Source organism: Apium graveolens, chromosome 4 (assembly GCF_009905375.1).
Source record: "Apium graveolens cultivar Ventura chromosome 4, ASM990537v1, whole genome shotgun sequence".
NCBI lineage: Eukaryota > Viridiplantae > Streptophyta > Magnoliopsida > Apiales > Apiaceae > Apium > Apium graveolens.
The window spans coordinates 10,636,184-10,656,509 of record NC_133650.1 but is presented as its reverse complement, the minus strand read 5'-3'; the positions used below and the strand labels follow the sequence as shown (position 1 = coordinate 10,656,509).

The following is a 20,326-nucleotide window of genomic DNA, read 5'->3' as shown; positions in this document are numbered from 1 at the left end:
AGATTAATGTCCATAGTGAGTATGTCCAGAATGCTCCTGAAGGCGATAATAGAAATGGTATTGGTGTTGTTGTAAGAGATACAGGAGGTCATCTTCTCAGACTTACTTATGGCACAATTCCAGGAATCACAAATTTGAATAGTGCATTATGGGCTATTTTATTAGGTATGCGTCGTGCATTCCAGGATTCTTACGAATGGGTTATCATTGAAACCGACAATATACAAGCATACCGAGAATGCAAATATTACAAAGAAGAAGGGATTACACCACATTCCAGACAGACTTTTAGACTTATTCTTTCAAGGCTTAGTGATAAGAACATCCGTTATGAACTTAATTTGGTTCATCCTAATAGGAATGCAGTTGTACGTCGTTTGGCAATATTTGGAAGACAGGAATCTCATGACCTTCGAACATTTGATAGGCCTGTTGCAGTTATACAGAATTTCCTAAACATGGATTTAGGTATTGGGCCAGAGCAAGCAAGATTTCAGGACTTTGAAGTTAATGATCCCGAACCACCAATTGATGGTCAGGTTGTGCAAGTTTGAAATTCTTTCAATGTATGTGAATATGATATATGTCTATCATGTAAGGAAGACATATTTGTATATAGAATAAACTGCAATTTTAATTGTTGTTCAATATATATATATGTTTTTAAACATCTACAGTAAACACAACATGACAGTAATCCAACATTAACAATCAATCATAGTTGTAATTATTGCATAAAAACGTTTATTACTATCCTCCAAGTAGAGGAAGTAAGTAGAATACATCATCACAGCATATCGACTACAACATAATTTATATATTTCGAGCATAATCATCTAATAATATGCGAAGCTTTCCACTTTCTTCACTCAATATATCAGCACGAGCATTCAAAGTATTAAGATGTTCTTTCCATCCATCACCAAACTTTTGAAATGCACTTACCATTTCTTCTGTGTTCTGTTTGAATTTGTTCTCATGACCATGTAGAGATGTGGACGTATCACCTAGGAATCTGCGTGAATCCACTGTATAAGAATGTGGAATTTCAGTACTACTTTGTGATGATTCTCCACATTTTTTCCTTGATCCATTTTTCAGAGTACTCTCTATTTCGCTGTGAAAGATCGAAACTGAGTCCATTAAATTTGTAATATAGAGCAATATAAATCATAAAAACAGATAAACATTTGAATATTACTTGAATTGTTCTTCAAGGCCAGTAGAACGAGCAAACAATTCAGATTGCCTATTTTCCATTGTAGCATACATCTCCGAGTAGAAAATCTTTGTGTCTTCCATGTCATTATTGAATTCTGCACACGCTATATCCAAATTTTGCAACTCTTGCTCCGAGACATTCTTTATGCCTGACCATCTCTTCCTCTGCTTATGTAAAAGGACCCTGCAAAGTAAATAAGGAAACAAAACATATGGCTTACCAATTCCAGGAGGTGAATCTGTAACATTATCTTCAAAAAGAAAAAAATTGGCACTAGGCTTTCTCCTCCGATTACTTTCTGTTGTGGAACGTGTAATTTTCGTTCCTTCACACATAAAAATCATTCCACAAAACTCACCATTCCCACCGAAACTGAATAATATCATATCATTCTCCACCAGACCAAAATACTTAATCAGTTGTTTTAGCCCAAAAGTATTCTTAAATTTAGCATCGTATCTCACATCCCACCGAATCCCATTGATTATAATATGTTCAACACCAAGGAGATGTTTTTCAGTCTCCTGGCCTAAAAACCTTGGGATTGTCTGTTACAATGTTAAAATATAAAAAAATTATTGATAATTTACTAATAACATACAAGAATATGGGTAAAAAACAATAGGTTACTCACAATATATCCAAGCTTCAAAGGACCCTCGAAAAAAATCTTATAAAATGATCTTCTTCCATTTCTATCCCATGTTCATTAATTATCAAATTTAAATTTATTACTAAATATATTTGAATCTTCCAGATATTAAAAGACTGATCTTTCAAATAAAGTGTTACACCCTCATAGCAAAATTAAAAGAATTGTGAGATACCACCTTTTTTCTCAGCTTCCACTTCTTTCTCATTAAAAATAAAAAGTAGAACAATCTCTGGTAGCTCATGAGCCATATTCATAGCTATTACATCACCTGCACAGATATCCAACTCCTTCAGAACTCCAGACCATCCTTTCCCAAACCAACACTTTTCTCCAACCCAATGGATGAGTACATCCCATTTTCTGCAGCCATACTTCAGACATATCTTGGACATTCCTTTCCATCGCTTATACAAATTTTCCAAATGAGTAGGCAGTTACTGTTCAATTGAGCACATTGAATATTAGATTTAAGATAAGTAAACCAAATGTTTATAGATATGAGGTAAATAATAAATTTATAGATAGAGAGAGTTGTTACCATATTATCCAAGTCCTCCATACTTGAGTATTGTCTGATCACCATCAAGGATTGTTCACAATCAAGTCTTACAGCATTGTAGTGAATACAAGCAAGGTACCTCTCGGTAACATCATGATTACGACAATATATAAACTCATCCATAATCCAATTGTTATAGTTCTCTTTGTTGAAGAAAAATATTGGCTCAACTGATGGATGTGTAATCAAAACAGCCATATGGTTGAAACACTGGATAGTAAAGTTTCCATACCCATAATAATCAAAAACAACAACAGAATACATCTTTAAATCATAAAATCTCATAAATTCTTGAAGGCCGCAGATTTTTTTTCGATACTTATCATATTCCACATTCCAAACAATTGTCTTGCACTTTAGGTGTAATTGGGAATGAAGTTTACTCCTGAATTTATCAATAAAATTAGACGGAACCCTCTGCAATTTTCGATAGATAATGCAGTGAGGTACAATATAAATTGGGTTTCTTAATAATGTTCAAATAAAATCAGATAAAACTTACAAATGTTCCATCCTCATCTTTCTCCACATTTGCAGAAACAAAACTGCCTAACGGTTTTCGTCCTCTACCTACATTTAACATTTATCAATCATGTATACCTAAGTTTTTAAATAAGCATCCAACAAGCAATTAAAAATATTATCTGACATATTTACCCATATCCCAGTCAACATTCCATGAGTCGTGCTTTCTTTTAAGTTCCTGAACATTGAAACTTAAAACTCAATCCAAAACAGTTCATGAAGAAATTTTCAAAAATTCGTGAATAATCTACTTTTGGAAATCTTATCAATCTGCTATACGGAAGTATAGGCATCCAACGGTGAACTAATTATATCAATTTGAATTCAAATCATTGTCTATATGACTCCGAACTAAAACATGCAATCAACATCAATACGAACCCCCGACGATACTCTATCTCGCACGCGAACTACTGACGGACACAATACATACTAAAATCGGCTAAGTAAAGTTTAGTATCTGTTACTGTTATACATACAAATGGAGAATTACATATACAAATCTCATTAAACAAACTATTAGCCATGAATTTTACAACCAATTGATAAATAAATAAAACATGGATAGATGGGGATACTAACCTCCATAAATTGTTCATAATCTTCTGATTGAGAGAGTTGGTTTCCATGATTTGAAGTAGTAGCCATCGATTCTCCCTCGACAGAGCTCTCTGTTCAATGTTTTGTTTGCAGTTAACGGTATTTTACCTAAATCCAACACTTTATGAACGATATGTTGGGTATGAATTACCTAATCTTTAAAATTTTAAATTCTTTTAAATTAAATATTACAATATACATACTATTGCAATTGTGTAAAGATTATTAAGTTAAATTTTACGTTTTATCATTAAAATCATATCAAAACAAAATATATTTTAATTTTAATCCTTATATCCTTATAAATTAATAATTATCACATTTTATAAAATTATAATTATCACGTTCTATTTTTTGTTTGTCGTTAACAGTATTGTGCCTAAATTCAACACTTTGTTAAAGATATGTTGGGTATGAATTACCTAATTTTAAAATATAAATCTAAATTCTTTTAAATAAAATATTATAATATACATGCTATTGAAACTTTGTAAACATTATTAAATTAAATCTTACGTTTTATCATTAAAATAATATAAGAACAAATTATATTTTAATTTGAATCTTGATATGAGTATAAATTAATAATTATCACATTTTATAAATTAATCAACACAAATTAAAAAATACATGTTGAAATTATTTTATTTTATTATTAATTAAATAAATTATTCTTAAATTATTTCCTTATTAAAATTGTAATATACCTTAAAATTAATCTATATCATATGAAAAAACGTGAAACATGCGCTGATTTTATTACAAACAAAAATTAAAATTAGTTAATTATTTTTAAAAATAAAAAATATGACAACACGACATATATTTTTCTAACATACGTGAAAGAGTATATCCACGTACATTTTTTTCATTAACTGAAAAGTTACGTAAATATTTCTCTCTATATTATTTAATAAAAAAATTAAATATATTTAGAACGCGTAGCGCGGGCAAAAATCCCTAGTTTAACATAAATGACCTTAATGAGTAAAAAGATAGATACATAGTGAGTTGACGAAGAATTGTTGGAGGAATTGTTTGATTTTGACTTCTAAATAATTAGGAGCTCATTTATTTATTATTTGTTGTGAAATTGTAAAGAGATTATTGGAGTTACTCTTAGTTGTTTTCTTATTTGTAAATATTGTACAATGTCGTATATCAAATACAAATTGATTGTTTATCAATGTGTATTATTTTCATACAAGACATTATCAAATTATACAATATTTCTAATATAGCTCATTAAGCAAAATATATAAATTCTTGTTTGTGTTGTATAATTTGTATTTAATAAATGAATATAAACATGATAGTCAGTGTACGTTTAAAATGAAATGATTAAACTTAATTTGTAGAATGCCATTAGTATGTTTACAAATAAAAAGTTAAAAATTAACATATATGTTGAATACCGAGTTGACCAAAAAATTTAAATTTTATTTAAATAAACTATATATACTGCCGCTCTATATTATTACTGAGTTCACTACTAACTTACAATTAACTTACTCAATTTAAAAAGATAAAAAATGCATAACTAAGGTCAGAATGACTTGCAATCATAATATACAATAATGTAAAATTTACATTACTGTTAATATTAAAGTTGATTTTAGTGAAATATATTAGTTTTTGAAATTCAACGTATGTATGTATGAAAATATGTTAGTTTTTTTATTTACACTAGTGTTAACAAAGTAATATTAAGTTATATGTATGTGTGTGTGTTAGCATGTAAATTATAGTATGTTACATTCATTAGTAAATTATGATGGTTTCAATTATTTATATGCTAAATATCTGATTTATGTACATGTATAATCATTATTAATATCTAGTGAGACAATTGATTACTTAAATAAGATGCATTTATATTTATTCAAAAATAAAATTATGTAATAAATAAATTGCTATAATTTATATATGGTATTCATATTATCACTGAAAAATAATCTATATTTATTTTTTACGCAACCGAGTATCAATCATGGTTGTAACATAAAAATAAATTATATATTTTTAAGATTTATTATTGATATTCATAATTTTTTACAAGAATTCGAAGGAAGAATTGTATTTATATCGTTATTTAAACCGTTTTTAAATTTATTTCATTACGACTCTAATATTTTTTTATATAATAATTTATTAACATTAGTTACTATTCTCCTAAAATTAAATATTATTCAATTCGATAAAGTTTATAAACAGGAAATTTACCAAAAATACCACTTTTATGAAGATATTTGCAAAAATACATAAGCGGGTTGCGTATATGGTTGCATTTGAGGTTGAAACGGTTGCATATGTGGTTACATATGAGGTTGATCCGTATTTTTGTAAATATTTTCTGCAACTTGTGTATTTATGCAAAAATCCCTTATAAATATCAGTTGAAATGCTTAATTCCTTCAAATTATTAAACAATATATACTTTTTCTTTAAATAATATAAAATGCATTGAATCAAATGCTAAAATATAGTATAGATAAAACTTTTATTTGAATAATTCAAAATATTTGTACAATATTATTTTGATCAATAAATATTGTCAATCTAAAAGAATTCTTTTATAAAAGCTAGTTTTTTTAAGTGAAATATGAATAATAAATCGATTTAATATATCATCATAGTTTTAACAATTCTCGTGAGATCTCATATCAAATTTCGAATATTCTTAAAATCGGGACAAATCCTAAAAACAATAATGTGTTACCAGTGAAGTAGTAATTTTAATATAAATAATCAATTGACTTGATCCTATAAAGAACTCAAAAACATTAATTTATATTAACATAACATATTAAAAAAATTTACATTATTAGTAAGATATTCTCGCCGAACTTGTAATTTAAATTTACTAAACATACAATGAGATGATATTTTTCGGCCGGGTCATGTAGTCAAATTTCGAGTATTTTTTAACAATGGGCCAAGTTGTGATTTCACATTCGAAATAAACTAAAATGCATTGACTCATTATAATCCGAACTTATCTAAATATGTAATACCAATATAGATTATTTATATATATGCGACTTTATTTTGAATATTTTTTTAAATATTATATATGTACATTTTAATTACTTTCCATAATACAAAATATGTTAAAAATATATAAGATATATTTTCAAACTAAAAAATAATTAATAAATAAGATAATAATCCATTTATGTACTATGCCTAACTTTATATTTGGAATTTAATTCTTTAAAATTAAATTTACAAATATTCAAGTAATTATCCTTTTTTTGCGGAATTCAAGTAACTATCTTTAAAGTAAAATAAAATATTCATTTAGCACACTTACATATTATGTGTATGATAAAAAGCACATGTGACAATATGGTGTAGTGGTATAAGGTTGTATAGGTGAATGAAATATCTTGAGTTCGATTCCCATAAACCACATCTTTTATAAAAATATTAAAAATCTAGTGGACCTAGATGAGACAAATGGGCTTTTTTTATGGATTCAAAAAGGAGAAGGGTGGACAAAGACGGGCTAGTAGGCCCAAATGAAGATAACTTAGAATATGATGCAGACATGGTCGATACTCAGGAAAATGAAAACATAATCTCAAAAAACTTGTTGAAGGCGGGTGCTGCTTTGTAGACCCCCCAGTCATCATGAGTACTTTAAGTTGGAACTGTCGGGGTATGGGGTTTCCCCGGAAGGTTCAGTTCCTTCATGACGTGGTGCGTCAAGAACAACCCATGTTTTTATTTTTATGTGAAACAATGGCGAAGAGATCGAGATTGGAATGGGAGAAGAACAAGCTTGGGTTTGAGGGGTTAATCACAGTGGATCCCGTAGGAAAAAGTGGTGGACTCACGTTAATGTGGAAGGAGAAAAATCAAGCAGAGCTGATTGGTTTATCCCGCCATTATATTGATGTTAAGGTCCATTTAACAGATATGAATGAATGGCGACTAACGGGTTTTTACAGAGAGCCTGACAGAACTAAAAGGCAGGATACTTGGAATCTCCTTCGTAACTTGGCAATGAATGTAAATTTGCCTTGGTGTTTGATAGGGGATTTAAACAATGTGTTCACCTCACAGAGTTGATGTTGATAGATGGTTTTAATGAAGCTATACATGCATAAACCACATGATGTTCACCTCACGGAGTTAGAGCTGACAGGGCATCAATTTACGTGGGAAAGAGGCAGAGATATAGATGGGTGGATGGAGATTAGACTGGACAGGGCCTTAATAAATGAGAACTGGTTAAATAATTTTCCCATGGCGAAGCTATATAATCTAGAGGGGGCTCCTTCTGATCATAGCGCAATTTTATTAGTTCCACATGTGTTGAACTGTAGTGCAAGGGCGTATCGGCTTAAGTTCGAGAATGTCTGGCTCACAGAACCCATGTGTGAGCAGCTGGTTCATGAAGGTTGGATAAACAGTCAAGGTCAGGGTATTCAGGAGAAAATTAAAATTTGCAGTGACAAGCTGACAATTTGGGGGAAAGAAATAACTGGAAATTTTGCTGGACGTATTAAGGAATGCAAGGCTAATTTGAGGCGGTTTAAGAATGGGAGAGACATTGGGTCTAGGGAGAGATATAATGAAGCGAAAGCAAAATTAGAAAGTATATTTAACCAAAGGGAGATTTTCTGGAGGCAGAGGTCAAAGTAGTTATGGCTGCAAGCGGGGGACAAAAACTCAAAATATTTTCACAGGACTGCTAGTGGACGTCGAAGAAATAACCATATACAAAAACTTCAAGATGCTGAGGGGAATTGGTTGGACTGGGATCACGGTTTATCAGGATTGATAACGAACTATTTTACTAATTTATTTGCTGCAACCGAAGCTGAGTGGCAGGAAGTTGTTGAATGTGTCCCGGGCTCAATTACAGATTCACAGAACAATGAATTGCTTAGGCCGGTAGTCGAAGAAGAGGTGAAAACAACATTGTTTCAAATGAATCCGGACAAAGCACCGGGCCAGATGGTATGACTCCGGCGTTCTATCAAAAGCATTGGGGAATAATAGGAGAGGATGTGGTGAAAGCTGTGCAGGAATTTTTTACAAATGGTGCACTAAGTCCTGATTTGAATGCTACAAATTTAGTATTGATTCCAAAGAAGAAATCTCAAGTTTCAATTAGTGATTTACGATCAAGCTCCCTTTGTAATGTTTTGGTGAAAATCATAACCAAGGTGGCTGCTAATCGTTTGAAAAATACATTGGAATCAGTCATTTCTGAAAATCAGAGTGCGTTCATGGCAGGAAGGTTGATTTCGGATAACGTGATGGTTTCTTATGAAGTCATGCATTACTTAAAAGGTAAGAGGAGAGGTAAGGAAGGACACATGGCCGTTAAGCTTGATATGGGTAAAGCCTATGACAGAATTGAATGGAGCTTTTTGAGGGCCATATTAAATAAAATGGGGTATAATGATTGGTGGGTTCATTTGATCTTAACTTGTGTGAGTACAGTCTCGTATAAGATAACACAGGGGAATAAGGATGTTGGCCCTATTTTTCCTAGCCGTGGAATCCGTCAAGGGAATGTTAGTGTAGGTGCCCTAGAGGCAATACATTATTCTTTTAAATCTTTATGTCAGTTGATCATTCAATAAATGTATTTATTATGACCTTAATTACTGCGATATTTTGTTAGCATAATAAATGTCCTTAGAATCATGATACACATTATATAGTTTAAGTACATGACTTAAACTTGCGATTATATAATATATAATATTCTTAAAGGTCCCTAGTCGAGTATTATTATATAGGACAATAATAATACATAGATAGACTAGTATGTTGTTTGACAAGATAACCACATCTCATTGGTTATAAGTATGGGGATACTAAAGTCAATACATAGGTACATGTGAGAGTACATGGTACTGGACAGACCCACAGTGAGATTCTTCATGTTTAATAAAGTCATAAAAAAGACTCACAGTGATAATGGTCTAACGATCCTTTGACTTGAAATCATTATATTTCTATACGAGGATTAATATACTTTGACTACATTAAAAGTTACTTTTGATCGGGTGATGATAAAAGTGGACATCGGGTATATCATGAGTCATATGAGAAATATGAATGATAGATAAAGGATTTAACCCTCCTATAATTAGGAGAGATATTATCGGGCTCTAGATTGAGTAAGATTATAAAAAGCATGGCCATGCTCAAATAATGATTTGTCTTGATAGTCTACTCATGGATCAAGTAAACCCGGATTAAATGTTGAAGAGGATGACTAAATACATGCCTCGAGTTTAATCTATAATATGTATGGTTAAAGGGATTATATTACACGAAAAACATTAATCACGAAAGGTTTTATCTAATCACGATTTAATTATTGTTTAATTGGGTAACAATGATGTATTACTAGATACCGCTCATTGTTTATAATTTTATTAGACACAAATTGAGTGTTTATCTATCAATGTGTATTATTTTCATACAAGACATTATCAAATTACACAATATTTCTAATATAGCCCATTAAGCAAAATATATATATTCTTGTTTGTGTTGTATAATTTGTATTTAATAAATGAATATAAACATGGTAGTCAGTGTACGTTTAAAATAAAACGATTAAACTTAATTTGTAGAATGCCATTAGTATGTTTACAAATAAAAAGCTAAAAATTAACATATATGTTGAATACAGAGTTGACCAAAAATTTTGAATTTTATTTAAATAAACTATATATACTGCCGCTCTATATAAAATGCATAACTAAGGTCAGAATGACTTGCAATCATAATATACAATAATGTAAAATTCACATTACTGTTAATATTAAAGTTCATTTTAATGAAAAATATTAGTTTTTAAAATTTAAGGTATGTATGCATGGGAAAATGTTAGTATTTTATTTACACTGCTGTTAACAAAGTAAGATTAAATCTATATTATATTATAATAGACGAAACATTAAAAGTTTGGTAGTCGGTCGGTCGGTACTTGCTGAAATTACTTAATTACCCTTACTTAATTATTCTAATTCTAAATATTAGGTCGATCAATTCTAATTCTAATTGATATTCAAATCAACTTTCTCTGTTACTTTACCGGTTTCAATTCTATTTTATATATAACTCTACTATATCATTATAATTTATATTAAATTCAACTTCTTCTACCAATTTATGCTTTAATTCATATCGAGTTCTATATTATTCTAATTTGTTACTTCGGGCTAAATTAAATTTAAGCAAACTAAATATAATTATTAAGATTTAGTTGATATATCATGCGAATCGAGCTAAAATAAAATCATAATACTATAAATCCTCCTAAAAAATTATACTAATGAACTTGAATAAATAAATTAATATATTTTATTTATCCAGGATAAAAAAAATACATTATATAATTATTTCAAACTAACACAAAACTAAAATAAAAATACAATTCGACCAATAAAAACAAAATCATATATACTAATTATTCAGTCTAAAACAAAATTATTTTATCAATCCAGACTTTAAAAAAATAAAAAAAAAACTAAAAATAATTAGTTTGATTTGGTCGGTGTATTGTGCATCGAGCTAAAATAAAATAATGTAAACCACTGATTCGAGATAAATCAAATTAATATTAGATTATGTATAATTCGTATCCTATTGATGTGAACTAAAAAATCAAATTTTAATTAAAATATAATTTTTTTAAAAAAAAAGTACACATAGAATTATCAATAAAACTATATCGTTCAATGAGAAATATTATTTTTTTTTCAAATATCTTTTATAGAATTATAATTAATCGATTAAGTAATCACCATGCTAAATTAATATTTTTTAAGGTCCCAATATAACGGAGACATTATATTTTTACCCTCAATAAAATAATAATTTCTTATAATAACATTTCCCCTTATCAATGCTATCATTTTAAACAAGTTTAAATATTTTTAAAAGTTACAAACATATAAGTCTACTAATATAATTATTATGAAGTAATATCATTTAAAGTTTTACATGAACAAAAATTGAATTCAAATTTTTTTTTAAAAATATATGTGCGATCCGTGTATCGCACGGGTTTTAAGCTAGTTATATATATTTGTGTGTTAGCATGTAAATTATGGTACGTTACATTCCTTAGTAAATTATGATGGTTTCAATTATTTATATGCTAAATATCTTATTTATGTTCATGTATAATCATTATTAACATCTAGTGAGACAATTGATTACTTAAATAACATGCATTTATAATTATTAAAAATTAAAATTATGTAATAAATAAATTGTTATAATTTATATATGGTATTCACATATCACTGACAAACAATCCATATCTATTTTTTACGCAATCGAGTATCAATCATGGTTGTAACATAAAAATAAATTATATATTTTTAAGACTTATTATTGAATATTTAGAATGATAAATATATATCATGCAGACATAATTGCTTATATTTATTTTATATTCTAAGTATTAACATATACCAAATACCATTTAAATTTGAAGTGGAAAAAGATACTATATTAACATAAAATTATTATTTCATGTGAATGAGCCGTTGCATACATAGCTCATATCCATAAATAAATAAATTATTCATCCACTGGTAACAACATAAATATATCATCACTATTACATAGAAAACAATTTAAATAGAGTATGTCCGTGCTACATAGCTAGTTTGGTCTAAACAAACATCTATGTTATTGGACCTAATAGAATTCGGTTGGACCATGTAATCAACTCACGGCTAAAATGCCTTTTCTTGTTCTTCCATTCTTGGATTAATGCTTCTATCCATAAGACCATAACTATCTTACAAAAGGAAATAGACATAGTGTCAACATTGAACATCACCAGGAAACAAGAAGCAATGTTACTTTCCTAACTATCATCTTCCCAAGCCTGCCAATTGACTTGCTTGAATCCGGTGATTGAAACCAAGCTCTCATTATACTTAAAAGTTTGATGATATTCAAGTGAAACTGGGACTTTCCTGGCCTCTTTATTGTTGGAATTATACAAAAGCAAGGTGTCAACTTCTTCTTGAATATATAGCAGCAAATCGCCACTTTTGAAGTAGCCAAAAACAAACTCAATTGGACGACCAACATCAATGCTAAGCATAAGAGTCCACGAAGCCTCGACTCGACTATCACGGAGGCATGCCTCATTATCCAACTTCCACAAATTAAACACATTAGTCAAATCGTTTTCCTTGACAGCAATACAATCATCAAAGTCCGTACTGCCAATAAGATAAGAGCCATCAGGTAACTTAATACGACAAGTAAACACTTCCTTATTTAAATCAAAAGCCACCATACCATGACATCCCACACAACACAAATAACCATTAACACAAACATACAACTTGACATTAGAATGTAGATCTTCCGGATTAGGCTCTACCCTTGGCCAAACATTTGTGACAAGTATAGCAACATAGAGGCAAGTGTATAAAGAATTTAACAAGTTTAGGCCAAGACCACAGTTAACAAAACAAAACATGCAGGTAAACAAAATCAGTAACTGAAATAACGAAGAGAGAAAGAAAGATGTACCCGAAACCATAGCTTTCAACAGTGACTGAAATAAAGGTTTACAGATACAAAATGCCAAGAAAATAATCACAGCTGAGTCACCAGGCCTTGCTCGAAGTCCTGACTGCTCTTGAAGAGATTATTGCCCCCTACCTGCTGCGTTTGGGATGTGCGCAATATCTCCACCAGGATAAAACAGCTCGGAGTTTATGTTAACAGCAGCAACAAAACCTCCACTTCGACCAGCACCTCAGTCGCCGGAAAATATCAGCACTTCAGGACGTATGGGAGAGAAATGCAGAGAGGTTGAAGAGAAGAGATGAGAATGTAGTGTGTTCAATCTTCATTCAGTTTAGCCTCTATTTATAGGAGAGGAAAAATGAAACTGTCCACACACTTAATGTCTGAATTAAACTGCTTCATTAATGAAAAAATCAAAACTGATCAGATTTTGAATTCATTAATGAAAAAATCAAAACTGAACAGCTTTTGAATTTAAATTATTTGTAACAGCTTTTCACATTAACACCCACATTATTATCAGAACTTAAGTTAAGTTCTGATTTAACTCATCAGTACTTAAGTTCTGATTCGACTCATCAGTACTTAAGTTCTGATTCTGATATCAGAACTTGTTAAGTTCTGATTTTATTCATCAGTTCTTAAGTTCTGATTCTAATATCAGAACTTGTTACAGATCAGATTATTTGCAGGTTCAATATATTTAGACTACTTAGCCTATTTCAGAACCCAACCCAATAATCCAGTCACCGATAAATAAATTCGAATTAAAATAATTCTCAAATAAATAAAATCCTCGCCCAGGTCGCCTCGCGTACGCGAGACGCCGAGACATTCGCCCAAATCGCCCTTCGACCCGACCCGGTCCGGTGCGGGGCGGGGCGCGCGTGTGTGTGTGTGTGTGCGCGTGAAGCACACAACAACACATTGGACCATCACACACCTTAGTAGTTGTATACTACTCATGTGGGTAATACCATATAAAGCACACAACCCCCTTTATTTATTTCAATGTGGGACAAACATTCTCAAATTTTCCAAGCTTTTCCAAGCTACTTTCAACTCTCATTTCATATGGATTTCATTAAGAAAATTCTTAAAACCATACATGAAAATTTAAGTTCAAATATCATTGAACAATTTCCAATCATTAGATTTTAGGATTAACATCAAGAACATAATTAAATTAAGTTCTAAAATCCTAATTTTCTAACAATCCCCCACAAATCCATACAGAAATGTGATCAATTTCCCATCATGACTTGTTTTTCAGAGTCGGTACCCTTCCGGGTTTGAACCCTCCTAATTCCTCTACTTCAATGGCTATCGGACTCAGATGGAATGTTTCACCTTGAATCTTAATCCGTTTAGTATAACCATATTCCATAGACGACGACAAGTCAAAGGTTATGGTGCCAATCTACGGCTTTGAGACATTAATGGTCATGTCTCGATCCTGTTCGTCGAATGCTTCAAGGATTAACCCTATCCTCTAATTGCGACCACACAATTACATTCGCTTAGCTGGGCATCTCCAGAGATATACTGCCTCTATCTCGTCAAATGACTTGATCCCATTCAGAGTTTTAACACTCTTGCTTTTCTGGCAGTGTCAGTACCTTCTAGGTTTACAGGGGATAGACTCAGATACTATAGTATCATCTATGTAGCAAAGGTACTACCAACTCATCCTTACAGCTTGTTATTACCCATTGAATACACTTCGAGGGATCTCCTCTCATGTGTATTGGGTTCCCACTGTTGATGAATTATGATGGGTTGACAGTCCCATCCCCAACCTTGACTTAAGGACCACTGCAGGTTCCAGTCCTTTAGTAAGAGGATCAGCTATATTATTCTGAATTCCTATGAACTCTATAGCTATGATCCTATCAGTCACTAAACCCCTTATAGACTTGAGTCTAACTTGGATGTGTCTCTTAGTTTTAGCATTATGTTTTTTACTGCTAATCTTGTCGATAGTTGTTCGACTATCACAGTGAATAGCAATAGCAGGAAGCGGTCTGCTTACTACAGGTATTGCAGACATAAGTCCGTGTAACCATTCAGCCTCCGTCCCTGTGGCATCAAGTGCACACAACTCAGTCTCAAAAGTAGACCGAGTAACTATAGTCTGTCTGCTTGACTTCCAGGATATTGCTCCACCAGCCAAGGTGAACACGTATCCAGTCACTCCATTGGAACCAGACTTCTTAGCTATCCAACTTGCATCACTGTACCCTTCAAGCACACCAGGAAATCTCCTGTAGTGTAAACTAAGGTACATTGTGCCTTTTAGATATCTAAGTACTCTATCAAGAGCATCCCAATGAGTTATGTTTGGACAGCTTGTATATCTAGCCAATTTAGACACAGAATATGAAATATCTGGTCTAGTGCAGTTAGCAAGATACTGCAAGCTCCCAATAATCTGAGAATACCTTAACTGAGACACAGGCACTCCTGAAGTATTCTTGACAAGGGAAACTTTCGAATCATAAGGTGTACTAGCGATTCTACACTGTGAATAACCATATTTCTCAAGTATAGATTTCTCTATATAATGAGATTGAGTCAAGGTTATTCCTTCAGTGGACTGAACCAGTTTGATTCCAAGAATCACACTTGCCTCACCCATATCCTTCATTTCAAAATGTCTTTTCAAGAATTCTTTAGTCTCGTTAATAATCTCAATATTAGTTCCAAACAATAAAATGTCATCCACATATAGGCACAAAATAACACACTCATTACCTTTAACTTTAGTGTAGACACAATTATCACTTTCATTAATCTTATAACTGAAAGGCAATATAGTTTCATCAAACTTTTTATGCCAATCTCTGGGAGCTTGTTTCAAGCCATAGATGGACTTGATCAACTTACATACTTTCCTTTCATTGCCTGATGCAACAAATCCATCAGGCTGATCCATATAAATCTCTTCCTCAAGTTCACCATGAAGAAAAGCCGTCTTTACATCCATCTGATGAATGATAAGACCATGGACTGAAGCCAATGCTATAAGCATTCGGATTGTTACCATTCTTGCAACCGGAGAGTATGTATCAAAATAATCAATTCCTTCCTTTTGCTTAAAACCCTTAGCTACCAGTCTAACTTTGTACTTATCTATTGAGCCGTCAGGGTTCAACTTCCTTTTAAAGACCCATTTGCACCCAATAGTAGAACACCCAGGAGGGAGATCAACCAACTCCCATGTTCCATTGGAAACAATAGAGTCAATTTCACTCTTGACAGCGCCCTTCCAGTGCCTTGACTCAGAAGAATCCATAGCTTGCCGGAAAGTTAAAGGTTCGTCCTCGATATTGTAAGTGATGAAATCACCTCCAAAATCCTTGACTACTTTTGCACGCTTACTTCTCCTTGGTTCCTCTAATTCCTTAGGAATAGAGCTACTACTAGGTTCTGCCCCCACATTTGTCATCTTTTCCACATGATCAGGAATGGAACTTGATGTGTGAGTAGGATCTTTCTCAGAAGTCGTTTCAGGTATTCCAGTCTTCATAGGGTAGACATCCTCAAAGAATGTCGCATCTCGAAATTCAACTATCGTGTTTGCCACTATACCATCTATGTCAGATTTTAACACTAAAAATCTCATAGCTGTAGTGGTTTCAAGATAGCCCAGAAAGATACAGTCAACAGTCTTTGGACCTAGTTTCTTTCTCTTGTGTTCAGGAACAAGCACCTTAGCAAGGCACCCCCACACACGAAGATACTTAAGACTAGTCATCCTGCCTTTCCATAACTCCAAGGGTGTTTTATCCATGTGTTTCAGAGGGACTCTATTCAAAATATGGCAAGCCGTATTTAGAGCCTCTCCCCACATGTATTTAGGCAACCCAGAGTTAATAAGCATACTATTAATCATATCTTTAAATGTTCTGTTCTTTCGCTCAGCAACCCCATTAGACTCAGGTGTGTATGGTGGAGTAACTTCATGAACTATACCATTGTTTGCACAAAATTCATTAAAAGCATTACTCGTATACTCACCACCTCTATCAGATCTCAACCTTTTAAGTATCTTACTAGTTTGTTTTTCTACTTCAGTTTTATATATAATGAATTTACTAAGTGCTTCATCCTTATGTCTAAGTAAATAAACATAACAATATCTACTACTATCATCTATAAAAGTAATGAAGTATCTAAACTGGTCCTTGGTCAACACACCACCAAATTCACAAATATCAGTGTGTACTAAATCTAACAAGTCTGAATCCCTAACAACGTTATGAAAAGGTTTCCTTATCTGTTTAGCAGACACACATACTTGACATTTAGAATTCTTTTCTATGGTATATTTTGGAATCAACTCTAAGTTCATCATGTTCTTAAGAGCACCAAAGTTTAAATGACCTAGTCTAGCATGCCATATATTTGAGGATTCGATACAGTTAACAGTAGGAATAACATTATTAATCAAATTTCCCAAAACGGGATCCGCATTAATAACAAATAAACCATTTGACAAGTAGCCCTTGCCAAAGAATGTACCAGTGTGAATAAGAACTACTTTATTACACTTAAACGAAATTTCAAAACCACTAGAAACTAAACAGCTTCCACTTATTATATTTCTACGCATGTTGGGAACATGATGCACTCTCGTCAGAGATAGAATACGTCCTGAAGGGAACTTCAGATCCACGTTTCCAACTCCATGTACTTGAGCAACACTAGCATTCCCCATCTTCACAGTCAGGCTATGACTCTGTTGATAAGATACAAATAAACTAATATCAGCACAAATATGTACATTAGCTCCAGTATCTATCAACCATTCATTTGACAGATAGGTAGAAAATATCACAGGGTTGTAGGATACATACCGGTCAACGTCGGTTTCAGAAGCCGTAGCCTCACCAACGACCATGTTCACTACAGGCCCACTTGCGGTTCCAAGCACAACATTTGCTTGCGCTACCTCGGTTTTCTTCGCTTTCTTCGTAGGGCAGTCCTTACTCCAGTGCCCAACCTGCCCACAAGACCAGCATGGTTTGTTTGCCTTGGGTTTCTTGGCCTTGTCCTTGTCACTCTTAGGTTTATTACTATTAGCTTTCTTAGCAAGAGCCTTCCTCTTTTGTCCTACAGTTGCTATGTTTACCTTCAAGGTACCGTGTTCAGTTGGTATCACATGTCCCTGTTTGGACTTGTGTTGTTCTTGTACCGAGATGTCCAGCATAAGGTTGGTCCAGGTGATCTCTCCTTTTTGTCTTTTCAGGGAGAGAGAGAACTCTTCCCAAGACTTCGGGAGTTTTTCAATCACACTCATCACCTTGAACTTCTCCGGGAGATTCATTCCAGACTCCTTCAAAGCATGCACTATCATCTCGAACTCATGCACCTGCTCAGTCATGGACTTATTGTCCACCAGCTTGAACTCGAGGAACCTTGCCACAAAATACTTTTCTAGACCTTGTGAGTCAGTATTATGTGTCTGGTCCAGCTTCTCCCATAAGAGTTTTGCGGAGTAGGCATCAGAAGAATAGACATCAAACAAAGTGTTTGTTAGTGCCGCCAGAATGGCCGCTCTAGCCACTCCATCCTTCTCAGCCCACTTCGCAAAAGCCTTAACTGTGTCAGCCTTCTCTTGATCCACTACTGGTTTCTTATATTCCACAACCGACAACAGACCCTTTATAGTCAACCACAACTTCATCCTTTTCTGCCAGCGAGAAAAGCCAATGCCACCGTTGAATTTCTCCGGTAAACCGGTTAGTTCAACAGCCTGTGGGAAACTATAGGTGGTCCAATCAATGGCCCCAGCAGTTACACCCGAACTGCTACCACCACCAACGATAACCTCACTTTCGTTAACCATTATGCTAAATTCTATATAACTAATAATCTCTTCAAGAATGTTGTAAAACTCACTAACAAGTATAGCAACATAGAGGCAAGTGTATAAAGAATTTAACAAGTTTAGGCCAAGACCACAGTTAACAAAACAAAACATGCAGGTAAACAAAATCAGTAACTGAAATAACGAAGAGAGAAAGAAAGATGTACCCGAAACCATAGCTTTCAACAGTGACTGAAATAAAGGTTTACAGATACAAAATGCCAAGAAAATAATCACAGCTGAGTCACCAGGCCTTGCTCGAAGTCCTGACTGCTCTTGAAGAGATTATTGCCCCCTACCTGCTGCGTTTGGGATGTGCGCAATATCTCCACCAGGATAAAACAGCTCGGAGTTTATGTTAACAGCAGCAACAAAACCTCCACTTCGACCAGCACCTCAGTCGCCGGAAAATATCAGCACTTCAGGACTTATGGGAGAGAAATGCAGAGAGGTTGAAGAGAAGAGATGAGAAAGTAGTGTGTTCAATCTTCATTCAGTTTAGCCTCTATTTATAGGAGAGGAAAAATGAAACTGTCCACACACTTAATGTCTGAATTAAACTGCTTCATTAATGAAAAAATCAAAACTGATCAGATTTTGAATTCATTAATGAAAAAATCAAAACTGAACAGCTTTTGAATTTAAATTATTTGTAACAGCTTTTCACATTAACACCCACATTATTATCAGAACTTAAGTTAAGTTCTGATTTAACTCATCAGTACTTAAGTTCTGATTCGACTCATCAGTACTTAAGTTCTGATTCTGATATCAGAACTTGTTAAGTTCTGATTTTATTCATCAGTTCTGATTCTAATATCAGAACTTGTTACAGATCAGATTATTTGCAGGTTCAATATATTTAGACTACTTAGCCTATTTCAGAACCCAACCCAATAATCCAGTCACCGATAAATAAATTCGAATTAAAATAATTCTCAAATAAATAAAATCCTCGCCCAGGTCGCCTCGCGTACGCGAGACGCCGAGACATTCGCCCAAATCGCCCTTCGACCCGACCCGGTCCGGTGCGGGGCGGGGCGCGCGTGTGTGTGTGTGCGCGTGAAGCACACAACAACACATTGGACCATCACACACCTTAGTAGTTGTATACTACTCATGTGGGTAATACCATATAAAGCACACAACCCCCTTTATTTATTTCAATGTGAGACAAACATTCTCAAATTTTCCAAGCTTTTCCAAGCTACTTTCAACTCTCATTTCATATGGATTTCATTAAGAAAATTCTTAAAACCATACATGAAAATTTAAGTTCAAATATCATTGAACAATTTCCAATCATTAGATTTTAGGATTAACATCAAGAACATAATTAAATTAAGCTCTAAAATC

The 20,326-nt window shown here is 32.9% G+C and overlaps 1 protein-coding gene across 1 annotated transcript; it reads left to right on the top strand.

The window, feature by feature from the left end:
• Nucleotides 1–7,305: 7,305 nt before the first annotated feature.
• On the top strand, nt 7,306–8,535 carry LOC141718311 (uncharacterized). The gene is made up of 3 exons (XM_074520694.1): nt 7,306–7,575; nt 7,660–8,207; nt 8,256–8,535. Exons 1-3 carry the CDS (start codon nt 7,306–7,308, stop codon nt 8,533–8,535), a joined length of 1,098 nt encoding a protein of 365 aa, XP_074376795.1.
• The last annotated feature ends 11,791 nt before the right edge of the window (nt 8,536–20,326 follow it).